Raw genomic sequence first — 18,807 nt, forward strand, 5'->3', positions numbered from 1 at the left:
TACATCAGTGTATTGTGTTGCCTTAAATTATGGTGCCTGGCAAGTCCAGTGTTTATGTGTGACACTACATTTCTTTTGGAATCAGTTTTATACATATCTCAGTGATTTCTTATTGTTTTCCTCAGCTAATGGTATGTATTTTACATAGGCCATAGGATGCTGTTGCTTCATTGTGTATTGTACAATGCTGCCGTGATATATCGGCACATTGATGGTATCACACATTGAGTTGTTGATTTATATAAATAATTTATGGTATAGTTGATCACGTATATGTTCTGTTGATTTCATTTCTGTTTAAGCATTCCATCTGTGGTACAAGTTACAAATAGTAAAGCGCAAAAAAACATTTGTTGGCTTGGTTTGTTGGCATGTTAGTGTTCACTCAGATTTGTCTTAGCAAGGGAAATATAGATGTGTGCACTTTCTAATTCTGTGGCCATTTCAACTCAGATTCAACTACTATTCTGTTTGTTACTCAAGCTGGATCATGAGAACAGTGCACAGAATGTGTCTACTGAATGTGGCTGCAACATGTATGGTAGCCATAGTCTGGCTTGGAGCAATTTTCTCAAACCACTGCGATTTTTGGTGATTAAGATATCAGTAAGTGTTTATATATTCGGTTTCTAGTCATAGAACAAACTAATAGGATTAGCTAGGCTAGTTCTAGCGATTTACAATGTCACGCACGTGATCAATTGTGCTGTATTAATGGAGTCTTGTATAAATAGCTTCATGACCAGACGATCAGTAAATGTTTATACAATCTATTTCTAGCTGTAGAATGAACTGGTAGGATTAGTTTGGTTGGTTTTAGTGATTTACAGTGTGTTGTTTTTGTAACATTCCGTAAATAAATTCTCCACATAACTGTACTGTATTTTTCCAAGTGTACTGTATTTGCCCAACAGACCATATTCCAAATGACATCACACAAATTTTCTATTTGGGGTACTCTTATATTTTCGAGTATTATCACCAATGGTGATCGAGATTTCAAAGATTGATATAGAGGCTAACAAACAAGATATTTAGGCGAATTACCAGGTTTAGTTATTACAGCAAAGAAACAATAATATTTCTTCTAAACTTTGAAAACCAGCTGAAAAATTCTAACCTGGCATTAAAGAATAGATTCTATACCCTTATAACTGTACCTGTTAGTTTTAGGTCAATACCTTCATCCAGAATTAAATAGTGATTTGGATCTTATTAATCCCCATTGGAATTCTCACTCGAAATTGCTAGAATATCCCAAATAGTCGCAGCCCTTTTGTTTTGTGACATCATTTGGAATATGGTCTATTAGCTGTATAACTATTTTGTATGACTCATACAGTACAGTTATGCAGCTAATAAGTACTATAGGAAGTACAATATAACACTTAAAGCACTACCTATGCTTGTGTGTATGAAACATACGGCACTGGGTGGGTGTCGTGAGGCAATACAGGACTATACTTTGCCTTGTGCTATATTAGCCTGTCGACACGACCGCTCGTACTGTATTTTTTATACACACGTGCGGCGGTGCTTTAACTATAACATATAATAACGTTTATGAAGTTTGTGTAGGATTGAACTTTACCTACAGTAGTGTACCATACAATTTGACTTGTAAATATTTAGCATTGTATTACATATGTGACTGAATTGTGGAAAATCACCTATATGGGCACATGTGAAATAATTAGAATTTACATGTTTAGTAGGTTGCTAATAAGAGCAGGGCACAGTTTTGAAAATATTTCAAGAATTTTCTTGTAATTTAAGGTATTGAGAATGGCTTACAACTGTCAACAAATAGATTTGCACTATATAGTTTGTGATTTGATCATTAAATATTTTAGGTGTCAAGTGCATCCATATGGGTGATTTTCCAAAATTCGGTCACATATGTATATGGAATTATAACTTGGTTAGGTTTGAATTGATAAGCCAGAATTTCAAATAGTAGTGAATAAATTTATGTAATAAAATATACTATTAATTGTGTTTAAATCTACCAGAACCAGAACCAGAACAAGCAGTTACGGTTGTGTTATCTACTGCTACTAACATGGATCCAAGTACGTAGTCATGCAGTATAACACTATTATGGTTTATTGCACCATTTTTGCATGTGCAGCAACTCGACCAGTTTACAGCACTGACAGCAGTTTTTCCTTTTCAGCTATGTATACAGGTGAAATTGACACAGGTAAGTGATATTATGAATATACTCACATATAGTGTGTACGTTGTTGTTTATTCTTATTTCATGCTTTATTTTAACCTGTTGTGTGTCATACTATGTAGATGCCTCCCCATTGGACCTAAAGTTGGGCAATCTTTTAGTAGTTGTTACTAATGGCAAAGCATGTATTAATTAAGGCTTTGCTGAACCAATTAAGCCCAGGTGCACAAAACAAATTTGTTACAACCCACTTGCTTTATGAATTATTCTAGAGTGGCCTAAAACTCAGCTAGTGCACAACTTAATCTATGCCTTAAAAACTTTAGTGATGCTATAGTTTAGTAGGCAAAATTTCATGAAATAACTCACTTTTATTTCATGCCTATCTAACTGTAAAGTTTAATACCATTTTTTTAGTAACTTGGCCAATGAACAACCTAGTGCTAAGCCACTTCAGTTCCAACCATTTCTCACTTTGTAGAACAGTTCTTCGCTTTCCTTTTTACTGATAAAAATACCAAGAAGAGCTATGTTTTGAATAGTCTGTCGCACATGCTGGACCAGACTCTATGCTAATTGGTGCTTGATTAGAATTTTAGGTAAACAGGTAACTATATGATAACTAAACAGGTAAGTCTTATAAATAACAAATCCATCAGTGGGCATGAGTCCACATATTAAAGTATACAGATAGCAAAATATACTAAAAGTGGGAGCATGTGGCTTCGTGCATGTCTACAGATTTCAACATGCTGTACTGATAAATTTATAGTGTGCATAGCTCCAAGTTTGGCTACAAAAGCATTGCAGATTTTCAATATTAAAATGGGTATGGCTCATGAAGAGCCTGGCCTGCCACAAGACCAGCTATCAATTGCAGCTTTTCCACACTGCCAAACAATTAATTTATGTTACACAAATCCAATCCATGTCAATCCTGGATAATGACCCAGATAAAATGTGACCCAGTTGGAACATTATAACACTGTTTGCTATTTGTAGAACGTGTTCACCAGCCCAATTTTTTATGGTTTATGGTTTTGTAACATTCTTGCAGTTGCCTTTATGTAAGTAGTGGTATAACAAAGTTCTTTTGACAATAACGAACAATTTATATAAAGCTGTAAAGCCATCTGTCTGTCTGCCTGTCTACATTCCTTAGATGTCAAACGATTATCTTGCTTACCGATGCATGTATCGAAGCAGTTGCTGTGTCAAACAAAGCGTGCATCATCTAAGAATTACAACGTTTTCAAATAAATCTACTCATTTACAGCTCGATTAGTGCAAGGGTGTAGATAAAAATTCACTTGAATTGTTTCTGTAACCACATGCAAGCTACATGCAAGTAAACAGCTTTCTATTCAACTTAAGCTGGCCTTTATAAACAACTTAATCACATTTTGGTCAAAGCGATAGTGTTGAACTTGTAAGTGTTCAGTCCCTAGATTGAATCCCAGTGGAGGTATTACATGTTGTTTTTTTTTGGTTTTTTTACCTGACCTTTTTGGTTACAACTTTTTTTTTGCTTTAATAACCTTTTTAATTTGTTACAACTTTGAATTCTGTTTTGGCAACCTTTTCAGTTACATCTTTTCTGTTACATGTACTGCACATATATGCCATACTACACCATTATTCTCTCACTTGGCACCTGCTCACCTGTTTCAACATTGTTTCGTTTTTCAAGTGTTTTTGTGCTTGCAATAAATACAGCTTATACTTTACTGAGGAATGTGTTGAGGTGATGACAAGGTAGTATTGTTTTAGTACATTACAAAGGCTAACAATAATTGCTTCTGTGCTTTGACCCATTTTTTGTTTCACCTTATTGTTAGCTAAGTTAAGTAATTGTAAAAGTCTCAAGTTCCAGTTTGTTATGGACAATCCAAAGGCTGCAGCACGTGTTGCTGTCAGACCTTCAGTCAGAGACAAATATAATGTTCAGCAGTAGACCCACCACAATGTCCTATCATGTGCAGGCTTGATCGGTCGTGGTAGGACAAGGTAGGACATTTTTCAATCAATTAAAGTCAGAATGTGCTAGTTAAATCAATACCATTAATGCTCGTATCTATTGGTGGTGGTTGTGAGCTAACAACTGTTGCTAATTTAATGGGATTAGGCCTATGGCCACCCCTTGGGTTGTAAGAATGTAGTGTCTCCTAGCAACTAAGTGGGTGTTATGATTAGCAATACAAGCCATAAACCAAACAGATAAACTGTATTCCTTAGACTCCATCCCTTTTCTTTAGGACATTATGTCTGAGCAAACTGAGTTATGGTCAGACATGTGGACTATTTGGATGGCAAATGTCCACTGACCAATTGTTATATTTGTCTCTGCCTTCAGTGCTGGCCACTGAAAACTTTAATAAGAATAAGATATTATTGAGTATACAGAAGTTAATAGTTAACTAATGTCACCTAAGGAAAATAACTCCACCACATACATTTTAGGAGCCCATTTTCATATGGGCTCCTATTAAATTTGTTAATCAAAAATGTGTGCATTAACTAACTTATTCTATGACTAGCTACCCTACAGCATGATGACTAAGATAAAGCACGTGAGCTACGAATATTTATCAGGTTAAACGCCACAGCTTTGTGTGGTAGAATGTGAGCTGTGTGCAGATAGCTAAGCTAAGCCTTGTGTTATCCCACATGTTTACCACAAAGGTGCAAACTATAAATGCAGTGTTAGTATAGTAACTGTCATACAGGTCATACAGGTAATGGTACCATTTCAGATTCTACATGACATTTGACTTAGCTACTGACTACAAAAAGAAATGAATTTGTACATAATGTAGCATGTAGCATCAGTATACACTGCCCTACAGCACTAGTATGGTGGAGGGGTTTCCAGTGCCAGAACTAAGAATTCGTCATTGACTGGTCAAATGTCCTAGCAAGATTACATTTGGTAGGCCGTTTCCAGATTTGATTGGCCATCTTGTGTCCTGGGAACAGTAAGTGGTATGTAGCTGATGTGCTTCTGAGGACAGCATCACAGGATATTATAACATTGGACAATGCGAGCAATCCTTCACAGGTCACCAGCATATGGAACACCTCACAGGTATCAGTCAAACAATCTGTCACCTTACTTGAAATGCATAACATGTGAAACCCAGTGACAGAAATAACAGTCGGCCATCGGCTGTTTTCTGAGCAAAATCACGTTTTGACCGACTATTTGGAGGCTTGTTCAGTCAAACGTCCGACAAGCAGCAAGACAGTTGGTAAAAGCTCACAAATTAAAAATCAAGCAAGCTATAACAGATGTCACATCAAGCTGATAGCGTACCTCACAGCTGCTCAACGTCCCAGTGATTATGGGGGGCCCATAGGATGTTATCACATGACCACAGACGACAGGAGACTTGTTCTAATATTTGGTGCACACGTTGGTGGATTTAAACTTAAGTTGTTTTGTGAAGACTTCGGAAGATTGGAAGCATTTAGACTATGTACATTTGAAGATATTCCAGTCTAGTGAGTGAAGGAATTTAAAACGACTTGTGTCCAGTTTTTGGCGGGATCCAGTTAAGCCGCATTGGCCAGGAGTGATGCTCCCTTCCACGTTACTGACATCAGGGATATACTGAGCGATTAATCTTGAGTTAAAACAGTGGAAACCAGCAATATCAGATGATAAATCACACCATAATCGTATCTCATAGCCAAGGGTAAGCCGGCTCGACATGGATAACGTAAAGGATGGTAGCAGTTGTTACTGTAACCGAATCATTGTTATGTGGTGGTTAGTATGTTTAATCTATGTACTGGAGCACGTTTCTTCTAAAGATGAGGTGTGCTACATAGTTACATGAATGGCACTGATGTTTAATGCTTGGTTCCCATTGCTTAGTTAATGTGGAGATGGCTCTACACATTTAGCACATAACATACAGTGTGGCAAAAGTGCTGCACTGTGAAGCAGGTATATCAATGCTACAACCATATGTACAAATTCATGTCTTGTTTTCAGCACCATTTGTACATGAATGGTAAACAGTATAGGTATACACAATATACTACAGTTTGATTCTGAACGTTATTGGTGCAACATTCTTTTCTGAACGTGTGCCTTGAAGTATAATTACATTGTCTATATGGTTAAAGTATAGATAAATGATGTTTTATGTTTTATATTCAGGATTCCAATGCTGTGTAGGGAATTTTTGTCACTAGATAGCTAAAAGATTGTAAAGTGCATGACATTGTAAGCAGTCCTGTGCCATAGGGCAGTTACCAGTGCTAGTATTATATATATAAATAGGCTTAGGGTATTTCATGCTTTAGATTATATGGAGTGACCTGCTCTTTTAAGAAAAATTTAGTGGTGAAAGGATTAGCTAATTAGTGGTGGAAGGGTCCTTTCTATCTTTAGGGTCAGGGACCAAACATTTGCTTTCCAAGGGTTAAGGAGTCTGATAAACCAAACACTATCTCCATTAAGCAATGATTAAGTAATGCATGGTACACTTATGTATAAGCCTCACGCAAATCTGGTGAATTATGTACTCTAACAAAAATAATTAACCATGTTTTAAACATAACAATAAACAGTACATACATGTGTAATAGGATTACTCTCACACATCATTATTGTATTCTAATAATTACTTCCCCAATCACATGATGCAAAATAGTGCGACCTTGTGTTATCTCTAATTGTCATTAAGAGTTTTTGTATGTGCTGCGAAGTTTACATTGGTGCCGAAACCCAGAACAAGGTGGCTGTGAGTAGTATTTGTCATCCTGAGCCTCTGCAACACGATGATTCCAGATTGTGGTTTAACAGATTTAAACTTTGTGCAGCCGAGAATGAGTAGGATGCCATGAAACAGCTATTTGGTCTTCCAACACTTCTCCGAGGTTGATCATGGGCAATCTACAAGTCACTCAGCAATGCCAATAAAGAAACTTGCACTAAGTTTAAGAAGGCCATTCTTGTTGAGTTGGACCACCTTGCTGCCCAAACCAGTTATCTCAGAGACATCTTCAAGAAGAAGTGGAGAGCATTGATGAGCTGGCCAGAGACCTGGAAAAGTTACTCGACCAAGCCTCCCCGGGACTTCCATCCATCTGATGTGCATGAAGCTGAGCTATGTTTTCATCTCATAAACTCGCTGCCTGACAATGTGGTATTTCATTTGAAGCTCCAGCCTCAGGCCAACTACTGTGCAACCATTGCCAAGGCTCAGGACCTCCAACTCATATACATCCAGAACAGCAGCAGTGCCCATCCCCTGAGCTCCCTTAGAATTGAGGAAAGAGACCGTTTAAACACAGTAGAACGATCACTGCAACAGGTGACAACAACTAGTGGCCCTTAGCAGCCACTTGACAAAACCTGCTCAACCACCCAGACAGTGTGTTAATTGTGGCCGAACTGGACACTTGGCTAGGAACTGCTATTCAAGAAGGAGAGCTCAGTGTTTTAACTGTGGAATGACAGGGCATGTGGCCAGGGGCTACCAGAATCAGGGAAATGAACAAGGGGTGCCCAGATCCCTCGAGCAGGGGGCACCCGGGCCACCCCTGCTGGTGAGTGCTCACACAACCAACTATGCATACACCACACACAAGTACACATGCACACATTGTCCTCACAATCACACACAACCCAAACACGAATGGGTAGCACACACATATGGCTCACTGAATAATCACACAACCTAGACTCAGGGGCATATGTATCATGTTCAGATCCCATGTTTACCACACACAGATTGAACCCACACACACAGTCAGATTAGTTACAGATGGGGGAGATATAACTCCTTGTGGAGTAGTTACAGTGGCAATTGGTTTTAAAAATTTTTCTGCAGAATGCAAATTTGTAGCTGTTGACCATCTATCCACACCAGTGATTCTTGGCTGTGACTTTTGATTAGACATGGTTATGTGCTTGACTTTGAACAGTGCATCTTCTATCACGGTAAAAGTCCTGAAGAAGTCCTGCAGTTGCAACCGACCCCAGGACCCCTGCACATGATTACCATTGATGATGAAGGTCCCCAGGCAATCCCCACACCATGCAAACACACAAGTACATCCACATTAGACAATCACCCTGCCCTCAGACCCACACTGGAAGACTTCAAGTCTCTGTTCTCACTTGAATTAGGTCACACAAACACTGTACAGCACACCATCAACACTGGCAATGCACCACCTACTAAAGTTCCACCCCGTCCAATCCCATTCCATTACACTGAATGAGTTCACCAGCAGCTTCAGGAGATGGCCAAAGAAAGCATTATACAACCTAGCACTAGCCCATGGTGTTCCTGTGCTGTATATGTGCCTAAACCCTCTGGAGAAATAAGAATTTGTGTAGACTTTGTCCAGTTGAACAGTGTCACGAAGAAAGACTTGCACCCCATCCCCCATGCTGAAGGCCCCCAACAGAAACTGGCTGGCAAACAGGATTTTTTTTCAAATTAGACCTTCGCAATGCTTCCTATGGACCCACAGTCAACAGAGAAGACTGCATTTTGTCCCAGGCCAGATTATGGTCTCTGGGAGTTTACTAGGATGCCCTATGGCCTGACAGGAAATCCTGCAAGGCTGCAAGGATTGTATTGACAATTATGTGGAATAATTGCATTGCATTTTCTTCTAATGACATGGCCACACATATCCAAGACCTCAAGGCAATCCTCAGTCAACTGTCCGCTGCTGGCTTTACTCTTTGTGGCTCAAATTATTATTTTTGTTTGGAAGAGCAGCACTACCCAACTTTGAGTATTCAGTAGCCCCCTCACCAGAGAAGATCAAGACCATCTCAACCTGGCCTGTGCCATATACCACCAAGGATCTCCACTCTTTTGTCGGTTTGGTAAACTTCTATCTCTGCTTTGCACCCAATTTTGCTGACACTGCTGGTCCCCTAACTGAACTCACCAGCCAGTTTCAATGGGAGAGCACACATCAATATAATCTTGACACACTAAAACATTCACTAATTACCCCACCCATACTTGATTACCGTAAACAACGTGACACCTTTGTGCTTACCACTGATGCATCAGACACCAGCCTAGGTGCAGTCCTGTCCACAGCCAGAGGCACAGTCATTGAATATGCCAGCTGAACCCTAACCAAAACAGAGAAACTACTCTACTAGTGAGAAGAAGTGTTTAGCAATTGTCTGGGCAACTCAGAAGTTATGACGTTATCTTGTTGGCACTCATTTTGTTATTGAAATGGACCAAAAGCCCTTAGACTGGCTATACAGTCGAAATGATCCTGCCATGCACGCTCACAGAAATTGGAGCGATGGACCCTGCAGCTGCTTGGAATTGACTTTTCAATTGTCCACCGTCAGGAATCACGAACCAACATGCAGATCCACTTTCTCATAGACCTGTCATGATGGTAGCCATTAGCAGTGACCTAGACCACACAGTGATTGCAGCAGCCCAGAGATCAAACCCAGTACTTCAGGCGATCATTCAGTAGATGACATCCAAAGAGAAACCGTCCTCCTCACTGGCAACTGGAAGAAATTCCTCCTGAAGAGATAGCATCAAATCTGGTCCTAGCTGACTCTAAATCAGTCTATATTGTACCGCGAAGTGAAGACTCCAACAATGCAAGAAGAGAAACTACTCCTAGTCACCTAGTGGCACCAATATCTCTATATAAACAACTTCTAGAGAATGCCCATGACAACGCTGGCCACCGAGGTACATAATAGGACCATGGCACGACTGTCAGAAGCAGTTTACTGGGTAAGAATGGGTAAGGATGTCAGCAATCACTGCAGTCACTTTGTCACATGCCAACGTGCTAAGGCAGCAGCCACTCATCCAGCTCCATTTCAGCCAGTAGTAGCTAGCAGGCCATTGGAACTAGTGGCAGTTGATATCCTCAAAGTTCAATGTCACGCCAGGGAAACCAGTATATGCTTGTGATGCAAGACTACTTTTCTAATTGGCCGTTTGCTGTACCCTTGTCTGATCAAACAGCAAACAAGATAGTCCAGGTGTAAGGACCAAGAATTCACATTGGTTGGCCCTCCCCGGAGGCTACACTCTGACCAAGGCAGGAACTATGAGAGCCAGGTACTCAGTGAAATGTGCAAGGCCTTTGGAGTAACCAAGTCTCGAACAACACCTTGCTTGTAGAATGGATGAACCGATCCATATTGAATCTGCTTCGTCGCCTGGTAGAGAAAGAAGGGGACTAGGGAAGAACACTTACAGCTACTCTTATATCTGTATAGAACAACATAAAATGCATCAACCGGCCTCTCACCGTATGAAGTTTTGTTTGGGTCAAACCCACCACCTTTGAATCTTCCAACAGCAGACACACTCTCACACCAAGATGCATCGACCTACAGCTTACACTTGCATGGAAAGCTCCTTGAATTGAGAGAATTAATAGAATCCAATACTGTGGAAACCAGTGGCGTAGTTAGACTTTCAGTGACGGTAGGGCATACCTCTGCATAAGTCCGTCCATGCAATTACGATTACACAATATATGAGTCCATCTCACTGTGGTCACTGTACATTTATGTAGAAAGCTTAATAAAGTGTGTGGTTGTGCCTGTCTAGCTAAATTCAATGTTACATTGCTGTTTCTGCAGCTAATTGACACTACAATCTATAGATCTTACCCAATTTCCACAGCTCTTGTGGATTAATTCTTGGACCAAATCTTTAATCGGCTAGCATCTTGTATTAAGCTCTGCACTACTGAAGATCCGTTAAACCATAGTGGGCATTAAAAGGAGTGTGTATGTGCCTCATCACGTCGATAATCCCCTTTACTCCTTGATATCATTGATCCAATCTCCGATCATCGGTGAGTTTTTATTCACTATCAACTCACAATCTTATTCGCAGCAGGCATTAAAAAGAATATTTCACCTAACCACTTGCACATCTTCTATCCGGAACACCTCTGTTATATAGTATGTTAGCTATCACCCTGACTTGATATAATCACGATGCCTAAAATGTCACTAATAACTTCCCTCCAACCAGGGCCACCCAGAGAAATTAAGGGGCCCAGGGCAAAGAGTTAAAGTGGGGCCCTTCACCCAAGTTGTAAGGTGAAGACCAAAAAAAAAAAAAAAGGTCACAACCTGCTGGCAATGACAATAACTACCCATCACCAACCATATCTCCTTATCTATAAGCTTGCTACACTCCTCCTCTGAAGAATACTGTGACTGCTCTATTAGAGTATTTAGATCTGACTGCTCTATTAGAGTATATCGATCTTTTAAACAGGTATTCAGGGGGCCCTTCATGGGGCCTCCTGGGGCCCCTTTCAGGCTGGGGCCCGGGACAAAATGCCCCAGTTGCCCCCCCCTGTGGGCGGCCCTGCCTCCAACTCACTCACATTTGACTTCATGATCACATAGTAGTGGGTATTAAATGGAATTCTAACTTTTCTTTGCTTACTGATGTTATTTATAGCGAAATGACAAGGAAATTGTACATACATCAGTAATTATCATAATAAGCTATGGAATAGTGCTGTGATAGGTCGTTGCGTCGAATCATATGAGTTACAGCATTTACTGACGATAGGGCCTGTTGTGCAATTATAAGAAGGTGTTGGTTGTCTCAGCCTACCAAAACCTTTTCCTTTACAAATACTGCAGAGCTATAACTATAATCTAAAGGGCAGTATATAAAATATTTATGCTTTTTTGTGTGGAGATGTCTCCAAATTATAGTATTATTGCATCTGTTTTTCAAAAATGCAAAGCACGGCACACCTTCACATGAGAGATTAATATCTTGAGCTTCCCTTCTCCCCCTTCTTTTGTAAATGCTAAATCCACCCCTAGACTCAACATGGTAAAATGGTCTGCAGTACATCACACTTAGACAGTAGTGTTATTAACAGGTTTCAAAATGTAGAGTAGTTTTTGCCACCATTACTGCTGACCCAACTACTGCCACTGATATTTGTGCAGGTGATGAATGCTGTTTATTGACGTACTGTGTGTTGTTCATTGGCTATGGAAAACCATGAGTACTTTTTCTGTTAGCATTCATTGTTGTATGTAACACATACATGTTGGTATTGCTTGTCGGTATTTATTCCACAGCCAAAACAGCACTAGTTGAAACGGTGTGTGACATTCCTTCTACTCCATTCAGTAAGTTACCTATGAACACATGTAGTATTCTATTTATTTGTAAATGTGTGAGTAGGTGAGGATACTCATGTTGTAAAAAAGATTTATATCATGAATAATCTACAGTTCAATCAAGGTAATCCTTATGTTTCCTTTGTTGACAGTAGTAGTACTTTCATACTTTGTATTGCATGGTTTATATATGATCCTCTACTGCAAAATTCTTTTCAAGCTTAATAGGAAAAATACATCGTGATGCCAAGCTAAGAAGTACGTGATAGTTCCTAAACCTTGTGCAATTATTTTGAGACTATTCTCAATGCATGCGCTTGTTGTTATCTACCATGCAAAGATTGTTATGAATGAATTTTGAGGCTTGCTTGGTGTGACTCGCTTAGTTTTAAACAAATTTTGTTCACAAATTATTGTTGTTCATCAGTAGTGGTGTGCGATATACCGCAGTATTGTGATATTCTCACTGTATCGTGATACAGATACATAACAGCCGTATCGAATTAACGCATGCTCAGCTCAAGTTATTAAAAATGGCGGACCATTCGGCCACACCGAGTCACAGTCTGACAAGTTTATCAAGCGATATAAGTGTCACCCGTCTTCAAGAAACAAAATCTGGAAGTATTTTGGTTTCCTTACCGATGATAACAGCCAGATGATTGTTACACCGAACAAAGCCATTTTTGAACTGTGTGACGAGCACGTGAAGTGCTCAAACAATACTACCAACTTACCTACACATCTGAAATGGCATCATTTCATTCAACACGAAGAAATTATATCTTAGATAAGAAAGGAAGACAGCGAATCAGTGGGAAACTCGAGCACAACTTCGACCAGGAGCAGCAAAGTCTAACAGAAATGATATTAAGAAAGGAAGCATACAAGAGGGACAGTGCAAGGTATGTGGCATGTCAGAATGCACTTGTTTTCTTTATTTGTGATGATTTATAGCCCATTAGTGTAGTAGATAGCCCTGCTTTTCGTCAACTCTTACACACACTTGATCCCAGATTTCTACATTACAGTCGGTCTCAATTTTCTAGAGTAATTATACCACAAAAGTATGAAGAAGTGAGGCACACTGTTAAACAGGCACTTGATGGGGCAGAATATCTTCCACTGACAACAAACCTATGGACTGGTTGTTACAACCATGGGTACATGTCACTTTCTGTTCACTTTGTAAGCAGTGACTGGAACATGGGTTATTATTGTATGCAAACACGTGAAGTTGCTTCTTCTCATACTGCACTAAACCTTGCTGACGAACTACGCAACTCCATGGAGGAATGGGAGATCACTGACAAGGTTGTGATGGTGACAACAGATAATGGCCACAATATTAGGAACGCTATCACTGAAGAACTGGAATTATCCCATTTAGGTTGCATTGGTCATACATTGCAACTTAGTATTGGTATGGCGTTACAAATTTCTACTGTGTCCCGTATCTTGGGAAGAGTGAGAAACTTGTGGAGCATTTTCATAAGTCTACATTGGCTACCAACTGTTTGTGGGAGAAGCAAGTTCGTTTAGGCTAACCTCACCATGTGCTAGTAATGGAGTGTAAAACCCATTGGAGTTCGACTTATCACATGCTTGAACGTGTTCAGGAACAGCAGGCTGTTATCTGTGCTGTACTTGCTGAAAACAAGGACAGAAATATTCGCTCATTACTGCCGGAAAATGAGGAGTGGGGTATAATCGAGGATTTGCTTGGTATTTTGAATCCGTTTTGTGATGGTACAACGATTATGAGTGGTTCAAGGTACCCAACGTTTTCACTGATGGCGCCGTTATTACACGAATTACTTGAGGTTACTCTTAAAGATGCAGACGACGATAGCTATTTGTTGAAACGCATTAAAAAATCTATATCAAATAATTTACAAAGTAGATATGATTCAGATGATATTAAAAAGCACCTGCATTTCTTGATCCAAGATTCAAGGATCTCAGTCCAATTGTTCCAGCTTTAGAACATGGACATGTCTACGAAAATACAAAGGCAGAGCTACTGTTACTTACTGAAGGTGTGTCAGATGACAAACCAGCAGAACCAAATCCAGAACCACCTAGGAGGAAGAAAAGTAAACTTTCAGATTTTTTTTTCAGATGTCTACCAAGGTAAATCAAAAAGAAGATATAATAAATTGGAAAGAGTTACTGCAGAAGTTAGCAGATACAAAAGTGAAGCAACTATTCACATTGACGAAAATCCACTCTTATGGTGGAAAGCACGAGAATTCCAGTATCCTTACTGTCTGCTTAGCTAAAAGATACTTTTGTATTCCAGCAACGAGTGTCCGTTCTAAAGAAGTCTTTTCTGTCGCTGGGAATATCTTGAATGAACAACTAAACAAATACATGAGACTTTATGCTAACTTTGAGCTGTTAAGCTAAACATTATCATTAGCTTTAAAGGTGTAAATCGTGCATTTATTGTGTTACAATAATGTGTATCTTCATTTTTTAACAATTTCATCTGGTTTTTGTACTTCTTGTAAGTTGTAAACTCACTCAATCACTTAATTTCCTATGAAAAGCAGAAAACCCATACTTTAGTTAATAATTACCAACACATACAACACAGTATTTACTGAATATACACTTGAACCAACACTACATGACTTTATGTAGAAACTATGTTGTATCGGTATCGTATCGTGAACTACAAAGCACTTAGATACAGATACATAAATATAGGCATATCGCACACCACTATTCATCAGTCAGTTGTGGGTTTTTAATTTAAAGCAAGAACTTATTTTCATTGATGTGTATATGGTTTACCGTGAAAATATAAACCTAAGCCAAAACTGCCAAGTGATGAGAATTTTAAAAAGTGCATGCAGTTCTCAAAGAAGAGTAAATTTACCTGGACATCAGGGCACTATTAATTATGTGGTGCATGGATTTAAAATTTTTACTATGAAGTCCAGAGTTTTTGAATTATAACCATGCATGCAGCTGTCACTTTCCTAAACCTTTGAACTAGTTATATGTACTACACTGCAATGGAGTAATAGCCAGTACTTAGCAGCAGCGGCGTAACTAGACTTGTACTGACACCAGGGCCCAGTGCAATAAGTTAAAGTCTTATTCACAAGTAAAGCTATTAAAGTATTCGAATTATCAAAACGATAATTATTACTAGAGGTGCTTATACCGATAATCTGGCAGTTTGAAGTGATTTCAGAATAACGAAAGGTAACATAGCTGTTTTTCAGCCAAAAATGTATGCTGTTGTCAAGGTCTCGATCGATTATTTGGTGAATAGTCTTTTTCTACTACTCTATTGCTAATTCCGTGGGTGTGACTTGATTGCTGATCCCCAGGTAGGCCTGGGTTTAGTTACGCCACTGCTTAGCAGTGAAATTCATTGACTTCCCTTGCACTGAGGGTTCTTTTATTTAAAAAAATGCACTGTATTGCATGTGTATTGTATTAGGCTTGCACCAATTATGCTGGCATAATTTTGCGTATAATAGGCTAGCAAACGCATCAACCATTATGTCAACATAATAGGGTGATTTTCAAGATTATTAAATTAAGATGTGGAATGCGTGCGCCACAAATACAGCAAAGCATGCACACACTACACCTTAGTACTGCATTTCATATCAGAAAATGTACAAAGTTAATATTTTCATTGTTTCTTGGCTGATTATTCACACTTCATGGAAATAAGATCAATATACTCTAATAGAGCAGTCACTTACTGTAATACAACTGTTAGAAAAGGCTGATATACTCTAATAATTCAGCCAACTCTAGAGCATAATCTTGATTTTAAAAGCATAATTTTGAGCATATTGGGCTGGATTTTAGAGCACTGCTCAAAAGCATAATTGGCTATTTTCAAAGCATAATTGGCTCAAGCCTATATGTGACTGGATCTACGAAAACCGTTCTTATCACCCAAGACAGGAAGTTTGATTTTTTTCTCACAAACACAAAGCTTAATGAATGCACTATCAAGTTTCACTGCCACAGTTGACCAGAGTAAAGCAGTCTGCTTTTGCTGGCTGCTTTTTTAAAGCACAGTGGCGAACCGTACGAGTGGTCTGGGGTCTTGATGGAACCCTGGCCAACCAAGAGATGGCTGTGTGTGGTTGTACAGCTCCGTGGTGCTGGACAATGACCTCTGCTGTAAATTTCCTTTCATTTTAGCCAGTTCTGAGGTCTGAATGGCCCATAACTTGGCCTAATTCATCCCAACACATTTCTTTTCAATTTTTGAACACCATCTTGCCCACCTTCTAGGGCTCCCGCCTCCCACCCTTCTGTAGCTCGCCTGATACAGACAACCTCGGTTTAAAACTATCTAAAATGGCAGGAAACTTAGCTGTTGGCTACTTCTTCAGTGGATGATCAGGGAGGTAAGAAATTGTTGTGAAACATGTGAAAATTTGGTATGCATAACTACCACCATTGACCAGCTACAACATTCTGAATATTTAAAACCGACGTTTCTCGATACTTTTAAATGGGCGATAAGACCGGTTTTCCCAGAGACAGTCACATATTGTATACAGCTGTTAGATACAGATATGCTCTTTTAGGATATCACTAGTATACATACATCACTAGTGCCATATTTAGTAGCTATGTACATTAAGTTAGCAAAAAATGCTGTGCATCCAATTGAAGCATATTCATAGAGTACTGATCATAACTGTGGAAAAAACAATCTTACCATTTTAAATTACAGTGTACTTATTTACATTCACTAGTACATAACTTGTCGACTTAAAGATACATACACATTAGCAAATTCAGCACGTTGCAATGGTCACTCATTTACTGTGTGTTAAAACTCGTTAAAATTTAATTTTGTTGTTGAGAGGCCTAGGTTTGAACCACTGTAGCATTATGATATGAATTAGACTACATGTATATTACAGGTTGTCAGCTAAACTCTATGACAAATTCTGGTCAACAATTTCCTATTGATTTTCCTCAAGGAGTGAATTTCAGTTAGTTGGTTGTGTAGTGTATACACACATACACACATAGTATGGTTGATTGAAAATTTGATTATAAGCTGTGAAATAATGAACATTAGGTACTTTAATCATTACCAAAAATGGTGTATGGTTTCAAATAAAAAGGGGACTTGTCCCTCTCATAACTGTATAAAATATCAAGCAGACTGATCTCTTCGTTGAATGAATGTTTCCAAGAAAACACAATAGGCAAACTATTAAAATGTTAAGAAGATAGTTTGTACATTGTTTGCATTTTAATCAATGTGTTCTAAAGTTTTGTGTGTATTACTTTTATTGAATTACAAAATAGCTAGTGTTACCTTTTATTTATGAAATACAAATATTGTAATTGCTGTAAACAAATTCGATGTAAGTATTTTGGCAGTTCAATAGTAGTAAGGAGTCAATAATTACAATCAGTATACAATGTCAAAATAGTGCCCTCATTGGTTTGATTAGGCCACTATTTGGTGCTTTTCTGTTTTTCATCAGAAAACTCCAAATGTAAAGTGTAGGCGGATGGGTCATTACCATTATCCATTGTTCCGAGTACTTATAGCTAACTAGACTTATTTTCATACCTCTATACTCTCTGGGGACTGATATACTCTCTGCATACCAGGCAATTTGTTAACTTAGCTAACTCAACATAGCTACATAGTTTGGCAACTATTCTCTTTAGATGTATCTATACATATAGTCATTCTTCATCACATGATCAGTTCCACTCGAGGATCATTTTCTTACTTGTAAACTTCATTGCACCAATCTTTCACATTCTCTTGGCTACAGTGTGCAAGGTAGCTACACTATGGGTGCAGCAAACTTGAAAACTGAACTGCATGCACATACTCAATATTCAGTTAACCGGATGAAATAATGGGGAAATATGTGCAGCAGTAAATACGCATGCAGGAGCTGATGAAAAACAGAAAATCATTAATAGTGGCCTTAAAGATACAAGTATGTATGTTGCAACTCATTGAGAAAATTTATACATGCAGTATAGCTACTTAAGTCATCTGTATTATACCTTTATTGTATCATAATAGATTTCCTTCAGCCATTTACTGAAGACATTATCAATTCAATCAGTGTGGATACCATTATGACACCGATGTTGGCTCATGGATTGTTAACCCCAGAACACTGGCAGTATTATTGTAACCCTTATGTCATAGCAATTGAGAAACAACGGAAACTTGGTTTTTTTATTGTCACACTTGCTGAAAAGTCTGCTCAGAAATTTTTGCAGTGTTTGCAGAGCACTAGACATTATGCACCACATGATGATTTGTTAAAGAAGATACAGGATGGTATGAATATGTGTATATAATAGTTGTAGTGTGAGTACTAGAGATTTGAGTGATATATACACACAAGCACAAGGCCCAGAGGTCTGAGTACAAGTGCGTATGTTCAGGCAAATCACAAGTGCCCATGTAACAACCAATATATTCCATTTGAATGATTCACCTGCAAGTGTGTGAAACTAC

At 38.7% G+C, this 18,807-nt stretch overlaps 1 protein-coding gene across 3 annotated transcripts in view; it reads left to right on the forward strand.

The window, feature by feature from the left end:
• Positions 1-18,807, forward strand: part of LOC136268706 (uncharacterized) — a 36,402-nt gene that overhangs the window by 13,342 nt on the left and 4,253 nt on the right. Inside the window, exons 7-13 of one of the 3 annotated variants that reach the window (XR_010707098.1) lie at positions 2,013-2,072; positions 2,132-2,203; positions 12,273-12,323; positions 12,379-12,438; positions 16,587-16,702; positions 17,228-17,299; positions 18,364-18,432. Coding sequence is in view for 2 of the 3 variants with exons in the window: in XM_066064151.1 (XP_065920223.1) it covers positions 2,013-2,072; positions 2,132-2,203; positions 12,273-12,323; positions 12,379-12,438; positions 17,228-17,299; positions 18,364-18,635 (587 nt within the window). In the remaining variant the exon portion in view is untranslated. Of the gene's footprint in view, positions 1-2,012; positions 2,073-2,131; positions 2,204-12,272; positions 12,324-12,378; positions 12,439-16,586; positions 16,703-17,227; positions 17,300-18,363; positions 18,636-18,807 lie in introns of those variants that run through there. The other 2 variants (XM_066064151.1, XM_066064157.1) reach the window with 2 other exon arrangements.

This window comes from Dysidea avara, chromosome 1 (assembly GCF_963678975.1).
Source record: "Dysidea avara chromosome 1, odDysAvar1.4, whole genome shotgun sequence".
NCBI lineage: Eukaryota > Metazoa > Porifera > Demospongiae > Dictyoceratida > Dysideidae > Dysidea > Dysidea avara.